General features: G+C 37.7%; 2 protein-coding genes and 2 non-coding genes across 4 annotated transcripts in view; 1 reads left to right on the forward strand and 3 right to left on the reverse strand.

The window, feature by feature from the left end:
- Positions 1 to 111: 111 nt before the first annotated feature.
- Positions 112 to 11563, reverse strand: LOC145465376 (fatty acid 2-hydroxylase-like). Its single transcript, XM_081449157.1, has 5 exons — positions 11185 to 11563; positions 8457 to 8519; positions 7636 to 8064; positions 5054 to 5306; positions 112 to 3857 (listed from the first exon to the last, which is right to left on the reverse strand). The coding sequence occupies exons 1-5, from the start codon at positions 11470 to 11472 to the stop codon at positions 3781 to 3783; spliced, it is 1110 nt and encodes a 369-aa protein (XP_081305283.1). The 5' UTR covers positions 11473 to 11563; the 3' UTR covers positions 112 to 3780.
- Positions 11564 to 11566: 3 nt separating this feature from the next.
- The window catches only part of LOC145465367 (alanine--tRNA ligase, cytoplasmic-like), a 39742-nt gene continuing 26851 nt past the window's right edge, over positions 11567 to 24457 (forward strand). The window contains exons 1-12 of the mRNA XM_081449147.1: positions 11567 to 11851; positions 12471 to 12659; positions 13349 to 13488; positions 13999 to 14190; positions 14585 to 14729; positions 16592 to 16737; positions 17044 to 17152; positions 17411 to 17449; positions 18496 to 18729; positions 19117 to 19264; positions 20091 to 20260; positions 21093 to 21206. Of these exons, the coding sequence (XP_081305273.1) occupies positions 11603 to 11851; positions 12471 to 12659; positions 13349 to 13488; positions 13999 to 14190; positions 14585 to 14729; positions 16592 to 16737; positions 17044 to 17152; positions 17411 to 17449; positions 18496 to 18729; positions 19117 to 19264; positions 20091 to 20260; positions 21093 to 21206 (1875 nt within the window). The 5' untranslated portion in view covers positions 11567 to 11602. The remainder of the gene's footprint in view (positions 11852 to 12470; positions 12660 to 13348; positions 13489 to 13998; positions 14191 to 14584; positions 14730 to 16591; positions 16738 to 17043; positions 17153 to 17410; positions 17450 to 18495; positions 18730 to 19116; positions 19265 to 20090; positions 20261 to 21092; positions 21207 to 24457) is intronic.
- Trnah-gug (transfer RNA histidin (anticodon GUG)) lies at positions 22366 to 22437 on the reverse strand. The gene has a single exon. It is a non-coding gene; the product is annotated as a tRNA-His (tRNA).
- Trnam-cau (transfer RNA methionine (anticodon CAU)) lies at positions 22901 to 22972 on the reverse strand. Its single transcript has one exon. It is a non-coding gene; the product is annotated as a tRNA-Met (tRNA).

Here is a 24457-nt window from a genome sequence, read left to right on the forward strand (position 1 = left end):
CTTTGACCAAGTTATTTTCTTCTCCCCCAGATTGGAATAAGTCTAAAAAGCACTGCGCAAGAAGTGCCCCCCTAAGTCACCAAATGTGAACAATAAAAACATACTGTCAAGTTGGTGCAAATTAATATTTATTACAGAACACACACACATGTATTACAAGCTACAGAGAAACTTTGTGAAACAAGCTCCAGAAAAAAAAAAACACTGTAATCAGTTACTACTTAAATTACAAGTTGATACAATCTTAATAATAAAATATGTTGAGGTCCTGCCAGGTTAAGTGATGAGCCAAATGGCCTAAAATCTGGGACAAAGCTTAAACTGGCAAACAATGTTGTTGTCAACCTGGTGCCAGGTCAATAAGCAGCAACCAAACAGCAAGAATTCTCTTGTCAAGTTGGTTGGGATGCCATTGACCATGGTTGGAAGCTTATCAACTTCTGCCAAGGTAAGTAAATGTACTTCACTTCACTTTCACAAGTTTGAAACTTATACTTGTCAAGCAAGAAAGCTCTTGGCATTTGGGACTATCTTGGCAACAACTTCTGACACTGGTAAAAACTCATAGCTCCAGCAAACAGCCACCCCAACTGACCTAGCAACTGCTCCTTACTCTGGCACCCACCACCCTCTCAGGCAAGGCCTAAGTCCCTAATGCCCCGAGTAGACACCAAAGTAATATTACTGAATCATACTTTCCTCTAAAAACCATATTTGGTGGTTACTTTCCAACAAGAAACTATGGTACCAGCCTTTTCTCCATTGGTTTACGATTACTACAGTCAAAAGCTATCGATAATCAAAGCAATGATGCCCATCATCATTATATGGTAGAATTGTTCCAGAACACCTTGAAAAAAATACAGTGACTCTGATAACTCGAACCCTCGCTAACTCGAACCCCCCACTAACCCGAAGTAATTTGCATTTCCCTTCACCCCATTTTCTATATAATTTTACCCTCGATAACTCGAACTCCTGATAACTCGAACCTTTTACAATTGCCCTGAAGGTTCGAGTTATCGGGAGTCAACTGTAATTTGAAAATTTCTTGTTTCTCAATCATCGTAATCGTCCTTAGTCACAATCAGTTGTCCTTGTTTACCTTCAGATTCCTATTAGTTCTTCTCATTGATTTTTCTGTTTAGAAAACTATGTGTAATTATGCAAATTCCTTTAAGAAAGTGAAATTACATAGTTGCAGTAAACCACAGCAAATGTCTACTTGCCTTAGTTTACAATAACTAGTCTATCCTCTAGAACAAGGTACATTACAGTTAAAAGCTATTCTACAAAATATACAGCTGAACAGTCATGAGCTCCAACAGCTTGAGATGAAAGTTGTTGCTGATACTAATTATTTTGAACATTCCCTTTACCTGGTGACTCAACCCTTTAAAACAATACAATTAAACTTAAAACCCAAGAAGTAAAAATGCATCAACAAATAACTCAAAATATAGCAAAGTTAGGCAGATTTACAGTCTACACGTACACTAATGAACAACAACACTTGCAGATATCATTCTACAGAGCTAAGTGATGAATAAGTATCGATTTAATAACTTAATATTAAGTTTTAAAAATTACAGTCACATAGTTTTATTTTTGCCTTCCAAGGACTTGCCATGAAAACTACAAAAGTTAGTAATCACTGACAACAATAAATAGTTGAGTTGCTAATTAATATTCTTAGTCTACTCAATAAATTATTGTAAATACATTTCTTTGCGAAAATTACTGTCTTTAAGTCCAAAGTTAACACCTTAATGCATCAGTTAAGAAAATTATTTTTGATTACAAAATATTACTTCTCAATTTTAACATGATGTTTTAACCAATATTATGCCCCTGATTAAAATAACCCTAGACTTACTTATATAAAAGAACCCTACATCTAATTCAAAACAGAAATTAGCGAAAGGGATATTTGACATTTCGACATTGTTGGATGTCATTGTCAAGTAAATGTGCAGCATAGTTTTTGCATTAAAAAAGGATCTACATTTAAAACGTCATACATTCCTTTTGCTAATTTTTTGGTTGAAAATATTCCCAATGGCACGATTGTTCAAAAATGGTGCCATGAATTCTATCTCCACTCTCCAGTAAAGATTAAGGAGCTTACATGCACAGTGAATGTTACATGATGTCAGATCAACAATGATTTTTTAATTCTAAATTTTCCCACACAAAAATAAGTTTGATCACAAAATTAGGTTTCTCAATTCCAGGTAAAACACTGCTACTGATGTTGCATTTAGACTCTTTTCTCAGTGGTTCATCTGTGATCAAACATTCACTCTATTGTGTTTGATATGTATCTAAAAATCTCGCTAACAATTCCCCAAGTAAAAACAAACAAAATCACAACTATGATGGTGTTTACCAGATTACGATTATGATAACTTTAACTGAGAAGACATATCAAAACTCAATAATGTGTTTCATTACTTTACAAAAACCTCCCCAATTGTAGCAAAAATACTCTGCTGCAAGTTGTATTCTCAACTCTCTTTGTGAGTGTTTGGAAATGGGATGAAACACTGTCTCTTGTGCCTGATAAACATATAGCACTTGACGTTTTTTGATGTTTTGTCAAAATTTCGGTGCCACATTTCAAAAATACTGCTTGCATTTTAAAGGAGCTCAGTCATAGTTTGCGCATATTGAAAAGTTTAGCCTCAATTTTTCAAATTCGTCATCAGTAATTCGTGTTAATCTTCTCCATCCCTAGTCATCCTTGTTCCTTTATGGTTTATCATTATGTCTTTGGTGTTTTTCTATCCTATTAAACTGTTATTTTCAGGTTCCCTACCATTTAAAGGTAATTTTGTATGTGGCCAAACTAACTCAAAATACCGTGACTGAGCTCCTTAAAAACTAGACATCCCTTTCCTTTTAGGCCATGATTTGCATCTCCCTCCATAACAAAAATCAAATGCCTTAGGTCTCCATGTTTTGAATGCTGAAATCTCATTGCAATGACTAATTACTGTGTAAGATTGAAATAATACAATAAAATAAAACAATGTCTCTTCATACATACATGTAACAACCAGGTACACTGTTAGTAGTATAATGCCACGTTGAATAAAACAAATATTAAACGTCCATTATCAAGGTAAAACTGGAGAACTTGCCATGTGAAAGTGGAAAATATGAGAGCCTTAGAGATTGGAAAGCACAGCATATAAATATGGGGGGTATTTGTCTTGGGCACATGTAAATGTGCAAAGCAGTGAAGAATGCACCACAATGTTTGTGGTAAAACAACATTTAGTCTCACCTTGGTGAAATAACTTTGTTAGGGGTGGAAAGTGAAACTCTTGGGTCTTTGAAATGTTTCAACCAATCTCAAAATCTGTGAATTCTTCGCAATGAGCCACAAAGTCTCATTTTTTTGTGTTTATGTCTCAAAGTCTAAAACTGTTTTAGTTGCAGTCTCAGATTTCCAAACAAGAAACTGAGAATCTTGGCAAGTCTCATATTTTACCAATTATCGCCCCTCCTGTTATAATTATGCAAACATTTCCTACTACTTGGAAACATGCCCAATAAATATGGCCACTGCAAAAACACACTTTGGTGCAGGATAATTAGCCAGTGCAAGAAAAATAATCCAGTGGTTTGATTTCTATTCCCAGCTTTCTCCTGACAGTGAATCATTGATTAACCAATAAATACCCCATAACTTAATTGCCTTGCAACATCGAAGCAGAATTATCTACCACTTCCTCAATTACATTACTTTTAATTAATAGACAGTGTACATTAAGCCTAAGCTGCCTTGACATTTAACTTATCAGGGAAGGTGCCAAATGGGTAATCCCACAACTTGCTGGAAATACCAAAACCTACAAAACAACAAGTAGTAATTAATTAAAATATTTAATAATAATAATAATTAATAATAATAATAATAATAATGATAATGATGATAATAATAAAAACGGAAACGATACCAGTTATCATTGGAGCACTTGGAGCTATCAAAAAGGGACTAGAAACTTATCTTGGAAGAATTCCCAGCCAAATAAGCATCAGTGAACTACAAAAGATAACCTTGCTAGGTACAGCACACATTTTGAGGAGGGTGCTATCAAGCTAAAAACTGGCTATTGCCTAGTGCCCCAGGACCATGGTCTGGTCTCGGCCCTACAGACTCTAAGCAAACATTACGTAAGGACGATAATAATAATAATAATAAACTTTATTTATTGAGGGTAGCACACAACAGTAATCACTGAAAAACCAGTCCAAAGCCCTCATATAAATATTTACAGAATAAAAAGATAAAGTGTTTAAAAATTCAAAATAATAGAAAGATTCTCAAATATGAAACGATATTATAAAAAGACTGAGATACAAGACACACTAAAATATTAAAAAGCAAAGCGTTGGGTCAAGTCTAACAATTAAAACAACAAATTTAAAAATTAAGATCATGATAAAATGGTCCAATTCCTTATAATTGTCCATAACAAGCAAGAAATTGTAGTGGCCTAGTAGTTATATTTTAGACAGCTGTTAGGGACTGATTTATTGTGAGTCAAAATAAACCAAACCACGTGTGAGCCACATGCAATGGAAAACTTTGAGCTTGCAACTTTTTATCATTTTCTGTACAAGTGCAAAAAGTAATACAGAGATATAGTAAACCTGACTATCTCGAACTCCATGCTATCTCAAACTCAAATCATTTTCTCTTGGTTCTATATACTTTTTCAGTCACTTAAGATCAGCTATCTTGAAACCCAACCTAAAACCATTTTTTGTTTCCCTTAAGAATTCTAGATAGAAAGGTTCAACTGCAATACAGAAAAACTCCACAAATTAAAATACACTGCTTTACAAGTACTTGCTCTGAACAAAAACTAAAAACAAACTGTTCTAGGTACATGTAGGTACGTGTTGACAGGTATAGAAATGTATAGAGATACTACAGCCTCCAGTCTCTTGTTTTCTTTAATGAACATTTACAATTACCTACAAAAACAACACTTCATTAAATTGCATTATTTTAATATTCTTGTTGTTAAGTTCAACCCACCTTTCTGCTGATCCTCAAAATGGTGGGACACATGATATCTTTTCAGCTGGTGGAGATAACTCCCAGGTGTCGGTGATCCATGGTGGAGGTAGTAATGCATGAGATCATATGTAATATAGCCCAACAAACCACCTGCAAAGATACTTCTGGCAACGGCTAGTGGCAAGAGTATAGCAAACACATTGTAGAAGATTGCCGCCAAGACACCAGCAGCTACAGGAGGAAATACCAGTCTTCCACTATCAAAAGGCACCTGAGTTAAATTGAACAATAACAAACTTCATTCATTATTATTGTGATCACCATCAATGCCAATACACTGACCAAACACCCACGAACCACACACAAACACCACTGCCACTCACCCACCCCTACAGTGGCACCCACCAACCACCAATACCATCCAACTCAAATTTCCATTCTAGATATCATGTCAATGAAGAAGTTGAAGCCTCTTTATATCAAGATCAATAAAGATGGTACATGTAGCTTAATGACTGAGTTAGGATGGGCTGGGCAGAAAATATTTGGTTCTCCAGACAAACATTTTCATGGACATGGTGCAGTTAGCACATGTCCCTCAAGCCATATTTTTTCCCATCTGGCCATGACTCGTTCATGACACACTCAATAAATAAAGTCACATTCCGGTACCACTTAGAACAATAATTTGAATCCTCCATAGGTAGTTATGATGGCATTACAGGTGTGTTCCAGTTTGGACAAAGAGGATGAGAGAGTTTGTGAGCAAGTAGGAAAAAAGATGACCACTTCACAACACTCATAAAAAAAAACATACAGAAAAGTTTTAAAATCTTCAAACCTAGCATCAAGGAAAGTGGACAAAATAATATTGACTCTCCTTGTGCCTAATGGTCAGGTTCACAAGGTATTGTGGTAACTGTATAGCTGTCATCTATTTTCTATGGGAGGATTGTTTGTTATTAGGACCAATGTCATTTACCAAGTTAATGCCTGTATCTCCAGTAAAAATGAGACAAAATGAACTTACAGTTTTTGAGTTATTTTTTTGTGAAAAAAATACCTCTTAGTTGGCGCGTTGGGTATGTTATGGACGGGTCAATGGATGAGTGAGTGAGTGAGTGAGTGAGAGATGTATGTATGTGACACCAATCAGATTGGATCTACTATAAACAGCCAATCAAATTTCTTGTTGTTAAGGTTAATGGTATGTGAGAAGATTTGATCCCGACGCAGTTTAGAACGGCCATATTTATTCTTCTATAAAAGAGGAGGAAGTATTCATATATTGGGTTTACTTCGACATTTTCTGTGGGTTAGGCTGACGATTTTAGTTACGAACGAGATGAGCCTTGAGGTTTGAAACAGTTCGTGAATTAGTAGTATGCAAATGCAATGAGATATATTTATTTCTAGTTACAAAGGTAACTTGATACTTTTGTTTTTTACAAGGAGTAAATTCAATTAGAGGTCATAAATCATCACTTCTAGTTCTTAGGACATGTTTTAGAGGAGACAAGGCTATTTAGATTTGAAACAGTTCTAACATTTACAATAGTAAGTGCAGGTAACGACTGTTTTGTTCTTGTTGCATGCAAATATAACGAGATATTTTTAGTTTTTAGTTACAAAGGGTAATTTGACACTCTTGTTTTCACAAGGGAGTAAATTCAATTAGAGCTGATGAATCGTCACCACTCTTTCCCACAGGATGTTTGCTATCTTTAGTTACAAATGGTAACTTAACACTTGTTTTTTACATGGGAGTAAATTCAATTAGAGCTGACAAGTTATCGGCTATTGTTCCCAGGATATTTAACAAAAAAAAGCTTTCATTTCTGGACGGTTTGTACCTCTCTGCAGTAGACGTCTATTTTTATTTGATAGGCATTTTATGACATTCTTTTCAGTCCGATATTTTCAAAGCTAAAAAGTATCAAAACTGCTCAAATGTTCTTTGAAGACTGCGTGGCACCAAGTTAAAGTGCAATTTAATTAAATCAGACTTTCAATGTGTCAGAGAGGTTTTTTTCTCTTTCTTTCTATTTTCAGTGAAGTAGTGTTGTTGCATTGTGTTGTGTAAAAAGGGTAAACTTAGGACTCGTATAAAATGCGAAAAGGTTTCTTAACTTGAGTATTTTGGAGCAAAAATTCCTCTTGGGGGTGGGAAGGGCTATGTGATCAGTGAGTGAGGGAGTTATGCATGTGCACGTGTCACACCAATCACAGTGTGGGTTGTATCAAAGAACGCATCAAATAAAAAAATAAGATGGTATCTATATTAATCTGGAGATGTGTCAGATTACTGTAGTTTGTTCAGTCAAACATTTTATGGCTTACTATTTAGCTATCTTACCATTACCAATGTAACATCGTATGTACATCATAAATTCCTAGTTTCTTTCTTGCTGTACATCGCAACCAAAAAAACTTGTCAAATTAACCACATCATTGCTGTAAACAGCTCCATGAATGCTCCTATCTCCAAGACTTCACACAAAAAAATAATAACTCTTGCACGCCTTGCGTGCCTATGTTTTAAAATTAGAGAAACTATAATTAAAAAACAAAACAAAACAAAATACAAGTGTATCACTAACCTTATGATGTTGGCCATGAAGAAAGAAGTGGATTGTGATCCAAAATGGCGAATCAGCAGGGACATGATTGATTAGGTGAAATAAGAAACGATGCAAGCAATATTCTACTAAAGACCAAACAAGAATGCCTATCAGGAACAGCAACGTAAACACAGAAAAGACCTTGGGCTCTGAATTTAGAAAATCTGGATTAATGTTTCCAATTCCATTCCTAGCAGTCAGATCTTGGTAGGCCACAAAGCACACATAGAGCATTGTTGGTATCCAGATTATCGGCACCACGTACCAGGGCGTCATTGAAAAGAACTCCACAAAGTCAGACTCAAAGAGTCTCAAGGGTCGATCAACAGGTGAGTGAACCCAGTTTAGGTAGTCTGCACCAAGTTTTCCCACTTGCGGCAGAATTGCTTTGTTCCAATCAATGAGATCCTGAAAAAGTAGCACAACGCAGAGTGTTTTCAGAGAAGAGGAAAGTTAGCAATACTGAACCATTTAACATGTTCATGAGTATCACACTTTGCTGCAGTTGTCTGTTACAAATGCAATGTTTTTTTACATAGACTATGGCTGTTTAACAGGTAACTGGATTTAATTGCCACAGTGTATCCTATAGGTGAGTGTTAACAAAAACTAACTACTATACTATCTTTTGAAATACCAGTGTGCAGCAAAACAGTCATTACTTCAAAATATGCTACAGTGTACTTACATGTAACACATACATGTACATTAAATATATACTTCATGAATAAAAGGAGTCATTAACCATAAATAGTTTACCCCAAAAATAATCGTAGAACATCTAATTCAACATTTCATACCTCCCTCCATCCATCCATAGGCAGATTTTCTTTAGTAGTTGAGTCAAATTCTTTGTCATTTTCCTGTTATTGATAAGGAAAATTTAAGTCAAAAGGAGCCAACAATGCACGTACATTATATAAATTCAAATAATTATATATTTATTAATATGTATTAACAACAACTAGTATCAAAGTGACCACAAAAATATTTCATCCACAGTAAAACATTCTCAATGAAATTTATGGCCCACAGAAAGTACAAGTCATACATGTAGTGATAAAACTTTAGAATTGTGACACTGATGAATTGCAAAAGTACATGTAGCAACCCTCACCCTGTCAGACATCGCTTCGCTTTTTGTAATTAGTGAGAGCATTGGGAATAACAAATATCACATGTATCACAACAAAAACACCTGATAAAAAACTAGATGAAGTACAACCATCATAAAATATATTTCCAATAAAATTATATTTAAAAAATGATGATAGATCATTTGAAAAAACATAGGCTTTTAGCCACTAGCTTTTCACTCTGAAGGGAAAAAGTAACACACAAAGGCATATGAGAAATGAGAAAAAAAAAACCTGGAAAAAAAGGAAAGTGCATGGTAATTCTTTAATTTCACCAACATTGTGTCAAAGTATAGTGCCACTCTCTCAATCCTACAGAAAAACATTTTGATGTATAACTTGGTCTAAAAAATTCTGTCAAATCCCGCACAAGTCAACAATAGTTATTAATTCATTCATTTACACTGTAACACATACACGTCACCAATAAATTTTCATGTCTTCCAACAAGCTTACTACAGGTGATGTGACATAATACATAAATTGACTGAATTGGGTTGAGCCAGATGGGAGGATATTGGCTCTTGGCCAGGATGCATGGACCTTGAGCCAATTATCTCCCACTCGGACAATAATTATTCTACACTATGTAATTTAAGTACCTTTGCATTTACATGCTCTTATGATATGTAACATTAAAATGGTGACCCAGGGAGACTATCATGTAGCCCAAAAGATTATAAATTACCTTTTAGGTTTTTGCTAACTGAACAGTCCTTACATTAGACAAAGTAATAATTTCAATGTGTCACAGTTCTAAAGTAATAATTAAGTAAATTCAATTAAATGGCACAACTCAATGACAGATGTTTCAATCAATCCTCATCATGCATGTCCACACAATAATTTACAGCCGTCATAACAGTGCCCCTCCAAGCGACACCAACATGGCATCTCAATACAAAGCTCTATAAATAATTATTGGTGTCAAACAGTTCTTTGAATAATGTACGTATGAAAAACCACACAGACCTAAATCTTGGTGAGATTGTTTATATATATATCAAACATATATCACATCCCAGATTCTGGACTTTATTTATCGATTGGTTATGATTTGCATTTTTCATGACATGACAGATAAAACCAACGATTACAAGCCTACTGTAACTGTGCTCATGTCTAATTATTATAAGCTAACTAATCACAAACTGAATGCATTGTTGGCTGTACCTTTTGATTGTTACTGCTCAATTGCACAGTGAAAACAATTAGCATAATTTAAGCATATGTTGTAAATACATGTACATGAAGAAGTGAACAGCTCTTTCTAGAAAACCTTGAATATTCTAAATATTAAGAATTCACAAACTTCTTATTCCCTCACAAAATTCAGCAAAACAAGGAGCAAAGAACCTTTGCAAATAGATAAATGTTGTTTACAGGTATGGGAAATATATATGTATTATTCTATTTCTAAACATGGTTTGGAGTCTTACATGTAACCTTGGCTTCAAAACTAGTTAGCTAAAATATGTGCATGTGTTTTGCTTACATCTGGAGGGAGGAAGTTCACAGCGTAGTTTTATGGCGTTCAATTATGCAAAACCCTCTTCTCTGGTTGAGAAATTGAAACTGCTGTGTAAAAACACTTGACTAGCTGTTACACTTACTTCCAGAACAATCCTTATGCCTCTGGACACTTTACCAACACAACACGTTTGTTATTGTAATTAGATATTTTTTGGCGATTAAGTTACACCTGGTGATAATAACAAATACTAAATTCATAACTGGTGCTTTCAAATGGATATTTTAACATTTTTTTATTCCACTGAGAGAGAAAAAGCCCTAGGGTTGACAAAACATTTTATAATTATAAACACCCTATGAAAGGCATTCTTGTTAAATTTCCATGAGAAACCGGCATTTTAAAACATTCGTGAGGCAGCATAAAATATCAAGACATATTTTTCCAGCACGGAATGTCTGTAACTCTGCAGTAAAAAAAACCTTATTTCAAACAGCAGTACCTATAGACCTTCTTTCCGTTCAGTATTTCACCGCTCTAACGTTGTTTTGAAATTATATTAAAATCTAACGGAGAATCCAATTATAAACTTAGCTTATGCAATGGTACAATGAGCAGGAAGTCAAGCGTAGAGAAAACAGCGTCCAGCTCAGCTAGATGATGCAGTATGAAACAGACAAAGCTGTAATATTTCACTACAAAACAACACAAAAGACACTCACTGAAAGCTTTTTAACAACGGTGATCATTAACGAGAATGTGACATGCTATAAATTTATTAAAAGCTTTAGTAAAGAGCCCTACACAAGCAAATTTGGCGCTCGATTGACCTCTCTCCTGGGGGAAAACGCCTTCAAATGCTTATAAGCAAACTGCCTCACGAGAAACCAAACGCTATCAGGGTTGGACAATTTTACTTACCTCGCCTTTTAAACGTCCTATGAGGTATTTTCTAAGCCATCCATACGCAAACGTAGTGTGTTTGTGAGGATCATCTTGAGTCATCAATGTTGTCACATCTTGGCCAGCAAAGGACAACAAAATATCTTTCCCACCGGGATGGCGCTCGAGAAATTCGCTAATATCATACACCTTTCCACGGTGGATCAACCAAAAATCTGTCTCCGTGTTGTGCTGTTGCACCTCCTCTACGGAAAACTGAGGAAGTTTCATTTTAGCAACGCACCTTTCTGCGTCACTTTTCGCCATTAGGTACGTGTTCAAAAGTCCAAAGTTTGTTTGCAGGTTCCCCGGGGAAATTTATCCGTAAAGACTGGGGAGAGCAGTTTCGGTAGTCAGCGGCTACCCCCATGGATTGCATGATTTCCATAGAAGTTTCATGATTTTCGGCCGGTGTTTTCGACCAAATCGATTCTTTTCTTCTTTGAATTTGATCGCGTTTCGCAGTCTCTGGAAGAGAACGTACCGTGCCTCCATTAGGATGGATCCTAGCTTGACTGCAAAGGATTTACGACAGATGTTCGTGGATTTCTTTGTGGAGAAATACGAACACACCTTTGTCCCTTCCTCGTCTACCATTCCACATGAAGACCCAACCTTGCTGTTTGCAAATGCTGGGATGAATCAGGTAAACATAGATATTTCCGCATTCCTATCTGGTTAAAACAATCGTCCTGTAATTTTTTAATGCCATGATGGTGTAGTGAGAACATAATTATGTCCACGTTATCATCTTTTTTCGAAGTCATAAGTACATCACTTGAATAAGTTTATTTCACCCACGTGTCGTAATTTGCATGCCACCTCTTGCATTTAGACTGTAAGCAACCTCTCAATGTCTTTGACTGTCTTAGATATTATAGTGAGAAATATCTAGGGAGCAGAAAACTACTCAGGGTGAGGGAGAGAGGCACAGACCCGCGGGAATCAAAGGGGGTGGGCTTGAGTGACGGCTTGATCAGGGGTGTCCGTTGAGGTTTTGTTGGGGGTGTGCTGCCTTGTTTTTGAAACCTTAACCCTGTTTTCAGTTGTTTTGGTTTTTAAATTTACATATTAGTATAGACCTGATGTTTCAAACTTTTGTACTGGTTATTTTCATTTCTGAAGCAGTGAACTATCACATCTGCTTGAAGTCATCTTTAAAGATCTTTCGTTATTTTAGATCAACAGGGTCTGTAACCAACATATACCCAATTTCAGAATAAAAGAGCTTATCAAAAGTTATTTATTTTTCATTTTTTGCACAGTACAAGCCACTCTTTTTGGGAACTGTGGATCCAAATAGTGATCTGTCCAAACTCAAGCGTGCTGTAAACAGCCAGAAGTGTATCCGTGCAGGTGGTAAACACAATGACTTGGATGATGTTGGCAAGGATGTCTACCACCATACATTCTTTGAAATGTTGGGAAATTGGTCTTTTGGAGATTACTTTAAAGTGAGTGTATAATCTGGTCATTTCACCTACAAAAACAACTTGGATATTTTAGTGATGTTGTGCTAGTTTTGTTTATGATTACTAGTAGAGGGGTGGCCAACATTGAGTTACTGTTTATCTATAGATGAATGAGACAGATGAAGGTTTTCAGAAGATTGACACTTCATCCCATTGTAAGCTCTAGTTGATGGAGATCCAATCTTCTCTTGAGCATGGCATTTTAGTATTATCCAGAAGCCTTGATGTGCAACCAGCAAAAATCATCCCAGACCTCAGATGTGAAGAAATGCAGTAGACTTAGCTTGCTACGCTTTGTGTACATGTATATCCCAATTATTTATAATTTTGAAGAAACATCTAATGACTAATACTACCTCTGACACCATTTCTTCATAAGAAACTTGGTGGTGCCTTCCACCTGTTCTGGAATAACAGGAAGTAAAGGATAAAATTCAGATCTTTTGACTTATGTGTTGCTTTGGAGAATATCCTTATGCCCCTCCCATAGTGGTTTTTGGTTTGAAACCCCCACCCCCACCTCTCTGGAATTTCTAGTTTAGCCTCATAGTTTCCTTTAAAAATTTGGCATTTGAGTTCCCCGCCTCCTCAGTTTGTGCAAATTGCATTCTACCTGTATAGAGTGGATATAGAACTGTACAATTTGCTTTGTCATTTCTCTGTTTGTTTAGAAAGAGGCCATAGAGTTTGCTTGGGAATTACTAACAGTGAAGTATGGCATGCCAAAAGATCGTCTTTATGTGACATACTTTGGAGGTGCAGAAGGCCTTGAATCTGATGAAGATACCCGACAGTTTTGGCTTGACATGGGGTACTGTATGAAAACATTGAAACATGTTATGGCAGATCATGTAGCAAAAATGTATTATAAGATTGGGAATGACATGACATTACAGTTATCAGAAATTCATCGAGATAGCCATTTATACTGTTCTGTTCAGGGGTGTTTGATGTACATTATATGTTTGCTTTGGCCAGAGGAACTTTTTATTATCTTTAGCAAGTATATGTTGTTTTATAGCTTTGAGAACCTTCCAGGTTTACTGGTAAATTTAGATACTATCATAATCAATGACCACAGTGTTAGGTCCAGTCTAAGCCTCACAGGTGTGGTAGTATAAGCCAAGTTTGAACATTGACTTGGGCTTGGCATGAACTGGACTCGTGCTACAAAACAAGTCTTGATACTCAAATCAGAGGTTTATTTCACCATTTCTATTTGAAGAACCCAGTGTACATGTAGCAAGTCAACAATAACCTAATACATGTATGAAAAAAATTGTTGACTGCTGACACATTTTTTTTTGCATATACATCACAGTATTCCACCTGAACGAGTCCTCCCGTTTGGTATGAAGGACAACTTTTGGGAGATGGGCGAGACTGGTCCGTGTGGACCTTGCTCTGAGATTCACTATGACAGGATTGGTGGGCGTGATGCTGCCTTTCTTGTGAACATGGATGACCCCACCGTCCTTGAAGTGTGGAACCTTGTGTTTATACAGTTTAACAGGTTAGATTTCAGTCATTATTTGCTAAATGACGCATGTGTTGCAGGAGATATTAAAACTCTAGATTGTGCAGTCAGACTAAGAATGGCCAATTTGTGAAAGGAACATGTTAAATCACAAGTCAGAATTCCACTGGCTTCTTTCAAGATTAGCATTTACTTGCATTCAGATTGGTAAATTGTTAAGAAAGACTTCCGTTTTATTTATTTTCTTTTCCTTCATTATGAACTTCCATTGACAAAAAGTCTGTAAGTACTGAGCCAACCTTTAATCATGGATTAATATCATACTTAAAGGTTTCAAATACAGGGTATCTAAAAGCAGGGATCATTAAGGATAATGCCCATCTCCAGTCCTCATTATACTCCAGCTTACTCTCTTGATGTCGTTCCTCAGGGAATCGGATGGCAGTCTCAAAACCTTGCCAAGCAAACACGTAGATACTGGTATGGGATTGGAACGTTTAACATCTATCACTCAGGGAAAGATGTCCAACTATGACACAGATCTCTTTCAACCATTTTTTGAAGCAATTCAGAAGGTATCTACTAAATAATAATAATAATAATAGTAATAATAATAATAATAATGATGATGATGATGATGATGATGATAATGAACTTCGAAAACATCGTGTTGTTCATCAAAGCAATAATAATGATAATGATAATGACAATGACAATGACAATGACAATGACAATGACAATGACAATGACAATGACAATGATACAGAGTCTTTAGAGGCGTCACCACAAAAGAAATCTAATGCCAGCATGAGAGTGAGAAGTAGAGAATGTACGCTAGCAGGGTGCTAGAAGTTGAACAAGGCTCCTTTACTCCACTGGTATTTGCTACCACCGGGGGAATGGCAGATGAATGCAAGAGGTATCAAAGTAGACTGGCTGAACTTTTATCGACCAAGAAGGGAGAGGATTATAGTACTACAATGTCATGGATTTGTGCCAAAGTCTCATTTGCCCTCTTGAGGTCTGTGGTGCTATGCTTGAGAGGCTCACATTGTATGCAAAGAGCTCCACTGAACTTTACAGATAATGACTTTGGAATCGATAAGGACCTAGCCAGATTTTAGGATTAGAAATTGTAATAATCTTCACATTTAGGATTAGTAAGGCCTTTGAAATCGATAAGGAACTAGCAAGATTTTAGTATTTTAGTTTTATTATTATTGCTATTCTTTTATCTCGGATTTCCTCTGATCTAAGGAACCATGAACAATAATTTTAAAACAAACTTAATACGAAAGCAAGATATTCAATGATGAAAATTGTTACTTTTACATTGTATTTTTAAATGTTTGACAGTCTTTCTAATTAGTTATCTTCTGTATATTATTCTGTATATTATTTTGTATATTAAAAATGTTTTTAAATTAAATAATAATAATAACAACAACAACAACAATAATAATAACAATAACAATAATAATAATAAACTAATACTTTAAAAGGGAGGCCACCTGTGGTTTTCAGGAGGGTCCTCTAAAACATAGAAGTCTAAAATATACGTTAACACCTGAGTTGCACATGGAGGTTGGGTGCCCAGGAACCTGGGGTCTGGAGCTGCCAATCCCAAACCCAGGTAGCAGGAACACCCCAAAGGCCTGCCCTACCCGCAACCCAGCCACGAGCCCTGCCTGCCACACCGAGCCCCAGCCCAAGTACCCATCACACTGAGCCAATAGCTCAGTGGAAATAATGATAATGATAATGACAATGATAATGATAATGATAATGATAATGATAACAATAATAAAACACCAAAATAACAATAATAATTGTAATGAAATGATAATATAAATAAAGATAATAATAATAAGGAGTGAGGAGGGAGGGAGGGAGGAAACACCGAAAAAAACTCCAAAACTGAGCAGGATGCCTCAAACACTAAGTGCAGTAAAACACATTCATGCATAAATTGCAACAATAAACTGCTGACCCCTGGGGCACAGGAAATTGTTTTGCACCAGCCTACTACAATAATGCAAACCCTGGCGACAAAAAATGCCACAGTAAGCCAAGAAAAAATGCTAATAGACGCCAACGCAATGCTAACCACTGAGCAACACACTCCTCGTTGTTAACTAAGTTAAATAAGTATATTTAACCTCATTTCTAAAATACAGAAGTAATAAAAGTCAAAAACTTAAGACTACAACTAAGGTTTAAAACTACACTTAGAACTAAGATTAAAAATACTACTGCTAACTAAGGTTAAAAATAGAATGTATTTAACATACTGGGATGTGGTTCTGTTCCCAAGGATCAGAAGAGCCTGAAAGTTGATCAGTGCTCGTACTCACATGAAGATAAGTCAGGTATCTGTAATATTAAATCTTCCCTGTAAAACAAGATAAGATCCATTCCATTGTCTGGTTTATTGTAGGCCACTAGCATCAGACCATATCAGGGCCTTGTAGGTGCTGAGGACAAAGATGGCATTGACATGGCCTATAGAGTTGTTGCTGATCATGTCAGGACACTAACAATGGCCATCACAGATGGCGGTAAACCCGACAACACCGGCAGAGGGTAAGACTGGGATTTTCCTATCTCCTATGGATAACAAATTCAAAGTTTAGTTGACATCTCTCTCTCTCTCACAGTGAGCATCACTGCACAATACTGACATAAGGCAGGCACCTCCCTGTGATGGACACCGCCCTGAGGTGGACCTGACTGTACTGATCCCAACTGATTCCTTTGTTTCTCTGTAATTGAACTCTCTTAAAGGTGCCCACCTCTTGCAAATTGACAGCCAGAGCCACTCCATTTCTTTGTATTTAGTTAAAATCGATATCATAATGATGTTTTGTTAATGTTGATTTTGGATTACAGGTATGTGCTAAGGCGGATATTAAGAAGATGTGTTCGTTTTGGTACAGAGAAGCTCAGTGTGCCTCCTGGATTTATTGCTTCCTTGGTGACAGTGGCTGTTGATTCCCTGGTTAGTAGTTAACCATTGCTCCTGTACTTTTAATTGTCAGCCATGCTATTTTATAGAAATAAGTCTTAATGTAGATGCATCAGTTTTGTTTTGCATAAAAGTCTATTCCCCATCTGTTCACCATTATTGACTCACTCACTTTGTCATGCATAATATAGTGATCAATATTTAAAGAAAAAAACAGGATATCATTTCAGTTCATATTAAGCAAAAAAGATGTCACATCACTAATGTAGTCATGACATGTTCAATTTGCAGGGTGACTTCTTCCCTGAATTGAAGAAAGACCCGCAACTGGTAAGTAGGACTTGAAATAGTTACTACAGCCAGAGTTTCAAAATAATCCAAGAAAACCATTATTAATCTTGCAAGCTACTTTATAGCCAAGCCACTCTAACTGTGATCACATCATTTTGTGCATCGAAGTGTTCATGGAACCTTTCAGTGTCCTTACATTTGAGTTTGGCTGGTAAAGATTTTTCTGTAGTGTACTAACTTGCAAAAGTATTCACTGCTTTTTAATTGTCAGAATTTTAACTACTTCTACTCAATTTTTTCTTTTAATTGTTTACTGCGCCTTTCAATAACATGCGGACTCTAAAATTCAAAGCTCAATCGACAAATGCGTTTTGCGCTACCGTCAATCAAATGTTTGACAGCTCCTCCCAGCTTCCGACTACTGCCCAGTGTGCAGTAATCAGATCATTGAGCACAGTTCAGACAACAAAACAGTGCTCAGCAGTAGTTGGAAGTTGGGAGAAGCTGACGAACATTTGATTGATGGTAGCGAAAAATGCATTTGTCGGTTGAGCTTTGAATTTTAGAGTCCACATGTTATTGAAAGGCACAGTAACGTTTCTATTGTAAAATTCTATGGGCAACCAGTGTATTTGGTGCTATAGAAATATTACTATTATTGTGACGATACTATAAAAAATTGGAACAATTTTCCAATGTTGTGAGGTGATGAGAAAGTTAATCATGAGAAAAAGTAGATAGAGGTAAGCCCAGCTGTGTCATTAAATTGACCGGCTGTAAGGATGATTTTGCCTGCCTGGTTAGACCTTCTTGTAGAAAGGTTTTTCTTATGAAGAAGTTCAGTTTAAATAGTTTTGCTTGTCCGTGAAAACCAGTTGCCCTCCTGCTGACAACATTAATGAAAGCCCTGGTTAAGCCTACATGAAATTTCTAGAAGGGGTGGAGACGTAATCACAATGTACTTCATTATCTGGCTAATATGCTTGCATGTATAATTGCAGAACAGAGGGCTTGTAAATGAGGTTTTACAACCTGGATTTTTTTAGTTATGCCAACTTTAATTTAAAAGCAATGATTTTGAACAGGTGAAAGATGTGATTAATGAGGAGGAGACACAGTTTCTTAAAACTCTGGCCAGAGGAAGAAAACTGTTTGACAGAACTGTGAGCAAACTGACAGACAAGCTAATCCCAGGTGACGTGGCTTGGCGACTGTACGATACATATGGCTTTCCTGTGGATCTGACACAACTCATGGCTGAGGAAAGAGGTTTAACTGTTGACATGGATGTTTATGAGGAGTGCAAGAAAAAAGCTCAGGTTTATGCACAATGTTGCTAATTTTTAACCCAGAGATCTTGGAGTTTGATAATCATTGTTGATGATTTAAAGTTCCCCTCACAGGCATCATCCACAAAGAGAACACACGATCTTAGTACTTAATCAGTGAACTGTGGTATTTTCTATCATTTTGAGATAGGAAAAGTCTATTTCAACAAATACAGGAAGAGAAAATAACCTTGCCAGAGGATTCTTTGACTTCAAGTTTCACATGTTCCAACTCTGTGACATTTATTGCATTGTACTGTCAGTGGCTTTTGTCCTTCCAACAGACTGAACAGTGTCTTTAGTTCATCAGTAAAGGCAAAGAAAAATGAGATTCCCAAATCATGATAAACTGAGTATTATGGACCCTTTGTTTACCAGGAACTTGCAAGAGGAAAAGGCTCTGGTAGTGATGATGCAATCACTCTTGATGTACATGCAATTAACAAGTTGCAAAAGGACTTCATTCTCGCACCAACAGACGAGAGCCCCAAATATATTTACCAGTCTGACTCAGAAGGAAATTATGGTAAGTGACACTCACATTGCCAGGGCTACAGAGCAAAGGGGAAAAGACCTAGTGAAGAATTGAATTTCCAGGTACATTTACTAGACCTACATTGATATGGAAAAATAATTTCATAACAACCAGCTTTCTGTGTCATTGGTCGACAACAGATGACATATTAAATATACATGTTGCCTTTATTGAGCCTATGATATGAGGCAACTAAGGATAGCCACTTGAGCTCCAGAAGTAATGAGCCTGGAATGTGGTGATTCTCCAAATGCAGTGATTGTTTTTCGCATCTTTTAGCAAATCCTAAAAGTAAGCAAGCCTCTGAAAGTAGCAACTTAAAATGTTATTTGGCAACAAGCTGTAGCAAACAGATCTGATGTTTACAAGTGAATATATCAACGGTCATGTATTTGAACTGTGGAAAAAGATATGAAGACATCATCGATCATCACAGTTCTACACAAAAACATGAAAGTTTTAATAAATTTATTCAATTCAACTTTTAGTGAACTAAGTTTCATTTTATTGTCTGAAGATGGATCGGCACACTTGTGATAAAAATATGACCTCATGAAAGCTGTGTCTCTCAGAAATTGGCAATAATTATGAAGTTCTAGGCTAATAAATAAGACCACAAGCAACAAGGTTACTTTGGTAATGTGTTGTTACCGATTGGACTTAAGGTGTTGCAAAACAACTTCAAGCATTTCACAGCTCGTCTTCTTTGAGAATTTATACTTCCAGCTTGGGAGTGATGACCAAAAAAAATTGAGCAAACATTATTTTCTGTAAAATAAATTTATATTTGGAATAACATGCTTGATTTGTTCTGCAGTATTTGAGCCAGTGATTGGTACAGTGAAGGCAATCATGTTTGAGAAAGAGTTTGTAAATGAGGTAACCAGTGGCAGTCACTGTGGAGTTGTATTGGACAGAACATGCTTCTATGCTGAACAGGGCGGCCAGATATACGACCAGGGGTTCATGGTCAAAGAAGGTGATGATGTAAGTCACAAGATCTTTAAGTTAAATATGGGTGATCAACTTTTAGTTTCTCCTAATAATATGTAATACACCGTCAAATAGGCAAGTGAGGATAATAAATAAATTAATCAAGTCTTTGGTTACCACCAATTTCTTAGAATTCAATCAATACTGGAAATGTATGTTAATCATCAGCAGAGAGAAATGACAGTACATTCTCAGGGAACTTGTGTAGCAATGAATTTGAAGTCAGTAGCAATTGTGGTTCAACAGTCCCAGTGATTCAAACGACAATTAACAACAAACTGGCAACTAATTTTAACTAATGCCATATGTAACGGTGACAAAATAGGCAATTTGTGGAAAATAAGTGACAAAATTGAAGGAAGTAAATTTGATAGAGTAGATATCCAATCGATTGCCGAAAGTATTCAAATTCAATTTTCTCTCATGGGGTCAGCTTGATAAGTCTCGATAAGTTTTTCTTTGCTGTATTCAAAATATTATCATGTTATGAGGTTTTTTTTTTATAACGTTAATTTTCCATTATTGCTCGAATGTTCAGCGGAAATCATCTAAACTACACTCCAAGGCTTTCTTTGTTTGCAAAACGTGTTCCAAATACTCAACCAATCACATACAAAACCAACATCAGGCGTATTTTCTCGCTTTTTGCGACGTTTCTTGGTGTTTTCTTCAGGTTCTCATTGGTTCAATTTGTCACAATCAGGTTTATTGTAATTACAGTTATCACTGCTTTGATCTTGAGTTTAGACGCGTTTAAAAACCGTTCTTGTAGCTATTGGTGGTTAACCATTCTTGCCTTTGATAATGGGTGTGTTGTCTGTTTCAGGAAGTGGAATTTGCAGTCAGTAATGTCCAGGTCCATGGCGGGTATGTACTTCATGTAGGAGCTGTGGAAGGTACCTTGAGAGTTGGAGACCAGATGAAATGTCAAATAGACGAGGTACATACAGGAATAGACCCTTTCGAGTGGGAAAATTACAGAAAGAAAACCTCTAAACTTGACTTGGGAGAAAAAGCCAACAAATCTTGATTGGCAGTGTAATGAAGGAGTGGTCCTTGTGGATTAAATGTCAGGGTAGATTAACTCGCGTGAAACGAAAGGAAAGATTGAGTTTGGGAGAAAATAAAGAAAGATCTTAAGAACTCTCTGACGTCGCGACAGTCAAAACAATTAAGGTAGCATGTGGCGCAAGTGTAGACTACTCTGACAGTAGTATAGGACGCTTGTGTGGGCAGTAGCCAATCAGAAGGCCGTGCATATCATTAAAAAAGGCTCTCGACCAATCAGAGGGCCGGATTTGCTCATGAATATATTCATGAGTTAGGGGGTTATCAAAATATGCGTCTGCAGTGACGTCACAGGTCAGCAGTCTTTTGCATCCCAGGTCACGCGCGTGCCCAAATAAGGGCAACATGTCCAAATAAGGAGAAATATGAAATCGAGGTTGTGACGCGCATGTCCAAATAAGGCGATAGCCAATCCATGAGATCGAGGTTGTGACGTGCATGAAATCGAGGTTTGGATGGGAATAAAAGGGTTTGCGTGAGTGTCGAGTGAGTATTGTTGTTTTTGAGATCGGTGACTAGAAGATGTCTTCAGAGGAGAGCGAGACGAAGGTGGAGGTTTCTGAAGAGGAGATAGAAGAAGAACTTGCCGCGAGGGTGATGGATGCTGTTCATGACGGTATTCTTGGAAAGATAATGAAATGCGCCGTTTCTCACGCTATGGATGTCCTCCTGAAGAAAGAGGTGACGAAGCTGACGGATGAGGTGATGAGGTTCAGAAAAATGCTGTCTGAGAAGATGCTTGCTGACCAGTCCATCTCGTTTAAAGACCCTGTGTGTTTGGAGAAGTTGCCGGAGGGATTTGAGGACGGATGGGAAGCGTGGAAGAGCAGTTGGGAGGACCGAGACGAGTTGGCGTACCGAGCATTTGTCAAACAAATTGTAAAAACACCACCACCAGAATCAGAGGAGTGAAAAAAACATTTTTATTCATGCCTGTAACACTAATAAAGATCCTTTAACGAGAGAATGTACATGGTTTGTTGCGTGATTTTTTCATCGTCTCTATAGGGAATAAAAAAGAAAAAATTTAATGCCCCGACCAGGAATCGAACCTGGGTCTTTGAGGCCACAACTCAACGTCTTAACCATTAGACCATCGAAGCGCTTACCTCTTTAGGACTTGGTTTTGGGGTTGTCATCGGGAGGCAGTCCGAAATTCACGGCTTTGCAATGAGGGCAGAGTCTTTCCGAGGGTTTCAACCGCTCAGTGTGGAGGGCTTTACAGGTTCCGTGAAAGAATTGGTCGCAACAGGGTGTCAGGAAGTAGTCTCTGATACTGTGTTTGAAAGTGTATCCTTCCTTGCACCATAGACATTGAGGGTTAGGAAATCGAGACATGGAGTCTGAAAATAGAACAAAAACAACTTTTTATTGGTCATTCCACTTATTACAGGGTGGGACGTGTGCACGGTCCTATTGACCGGCGCCCTCTTTTTTCTTCGGGATATCAATCAATAAACGATTATTATAGTACTTTCAACCATTGTGATCAAGTAACGATGCGAACCATGATCGACGCGGAGGACAAATTACCCAACGTGTAAAAAAGAAATGTGAATTAAAAATGGGCGGGGCGAGGTTTCGATCCTCGGACCTCTGGGTTATGAGCCCAACGCGCTTCCACTGCGCCACCCTGCCTTTCTTAGAAACTGAAAAAATAATGTGAAATAAAAATCGGAGTGTGTTTTTTACAAAAACTGTGTCTGTCTTTTTCTTAGTTTGGGGTCTGTCCATTAATCAGTATGGCTTCGGCGACTCCTCGTGGGTATTCGTCGATCCATTGAAAGAACTTGCAGGTACGCTTGGGACACTTGAGATAGAGCCTGTCTGGGTTGGACTGGGAGTGGGAGGTGGCTAAGACCAGGGACTTGCTGCATAGACATCGGAAACGAGCCGGGTCGATGTTCCTGTAGCAGGGGTGGGTCTGTTCTTCGACGCGTCTCAGGTAAGTGCCCACCTCTTTGACGCCACAGGTCACATAACACTTGGTGTAGAATCTGGAAGAGGGGCATCGGTAATATTCCCAGGTACCACCGTCTGGGGTTCGCACGCTTCCGTATGTCAGGGGTACCATGCAACGTGGGCAGATGGAATCTTGTGGTTTCAGTTGGTTCAGGAACTGATCGGGGTCGAATTCCTCCAACACTTGGACTTCGGTGAATTCTCCTCGGTCGTCCACTTCAGGGGGTACTTCTACGAGGTCGTCTTTCTTGAATTTGTCGAGTCCCATGGCTTCCAGGACTTGCATGGTTCGAGGAGGTGAGTCTCTGATCACGGTCATGCATCCGCCTTGAATGGCAGGTAGCTTTGAGTCTGTGAAGATAGAGAACGAGTTAGTATCCCAACAAGGTGTTTTCACGTCGCATGGTTTCTAGGATGTGGGTGGTTTTTCGCACGTTCTTGGGGGTCGGTCTTTGCCTTCGCTTGTCATGGTTACTTTTCATTTGGCTTTTGACTTCTTGGCGTTGGATCGAAAAGGCGCTCCAGGGTCGCGAGAAGCCTTTGAGAGGGACGGTGGTCCAACTGACCGAGTCCGGGGTGATTTCTTTGAAGAGGACGCGTTCGTTGAAACGGAGTCTGGCACGAGGTTTTTTGAATAACCATCTATCTAAAGTGGATTGTAGTTGTTTACCTCCTACTTCTCTTTCCACTCTCTTGGGTAAGAGCAGTTCCAGTTTCTTTTTGGACAATTTTTTCTTTTTCCTGACGGGTTCGACGTGTGAATCCATGACGACTTCTGCTGAAAAGTGACTCGTGATGGAATGCGTTGTTCGACTTTATGGACGTTTTTGACGACCAATCAGTGACGTGTGGTGTGATGGGATCATGTGACGGTCTTCGTTCCGATTGGCGGGATCTGAAGTGGGCACGTGATCCGGGAAAGTACGGAGTGAAAGTGGATCCACGGCGCGGGTATAAAAGGATCCAGTTTGGACGCAGCGAGTCATTCTCGACTTGCTGTTGACGCGGTGATGACCTGTAGGATTTTGGATGAGAGAGACGTGCAAGAGATCCTTGAAGATCTTAGACAACAGTTGAATCGAGCTTCTGACGTAGTGGATACAATCGAAAAAGAAGGCGAAAGACCGTTACACGCTAGGATAATTGAATTGGAATTACGTC

This window comes from Orbicella franksi, chromosome 13 (assembly GCF_964199315.1).
Source record: "Orbicella franksi chromosome 13, jaOrbFran1.1, whole genome shotgun sequence".
Classification (NCBI taxonomy): domain Eukaryota; kingdom Metazoa; phylum Cnidaria; class Anthozoa; order Scleractinia; family Merulinidae; genus Orbicella; species Orbicella franksi.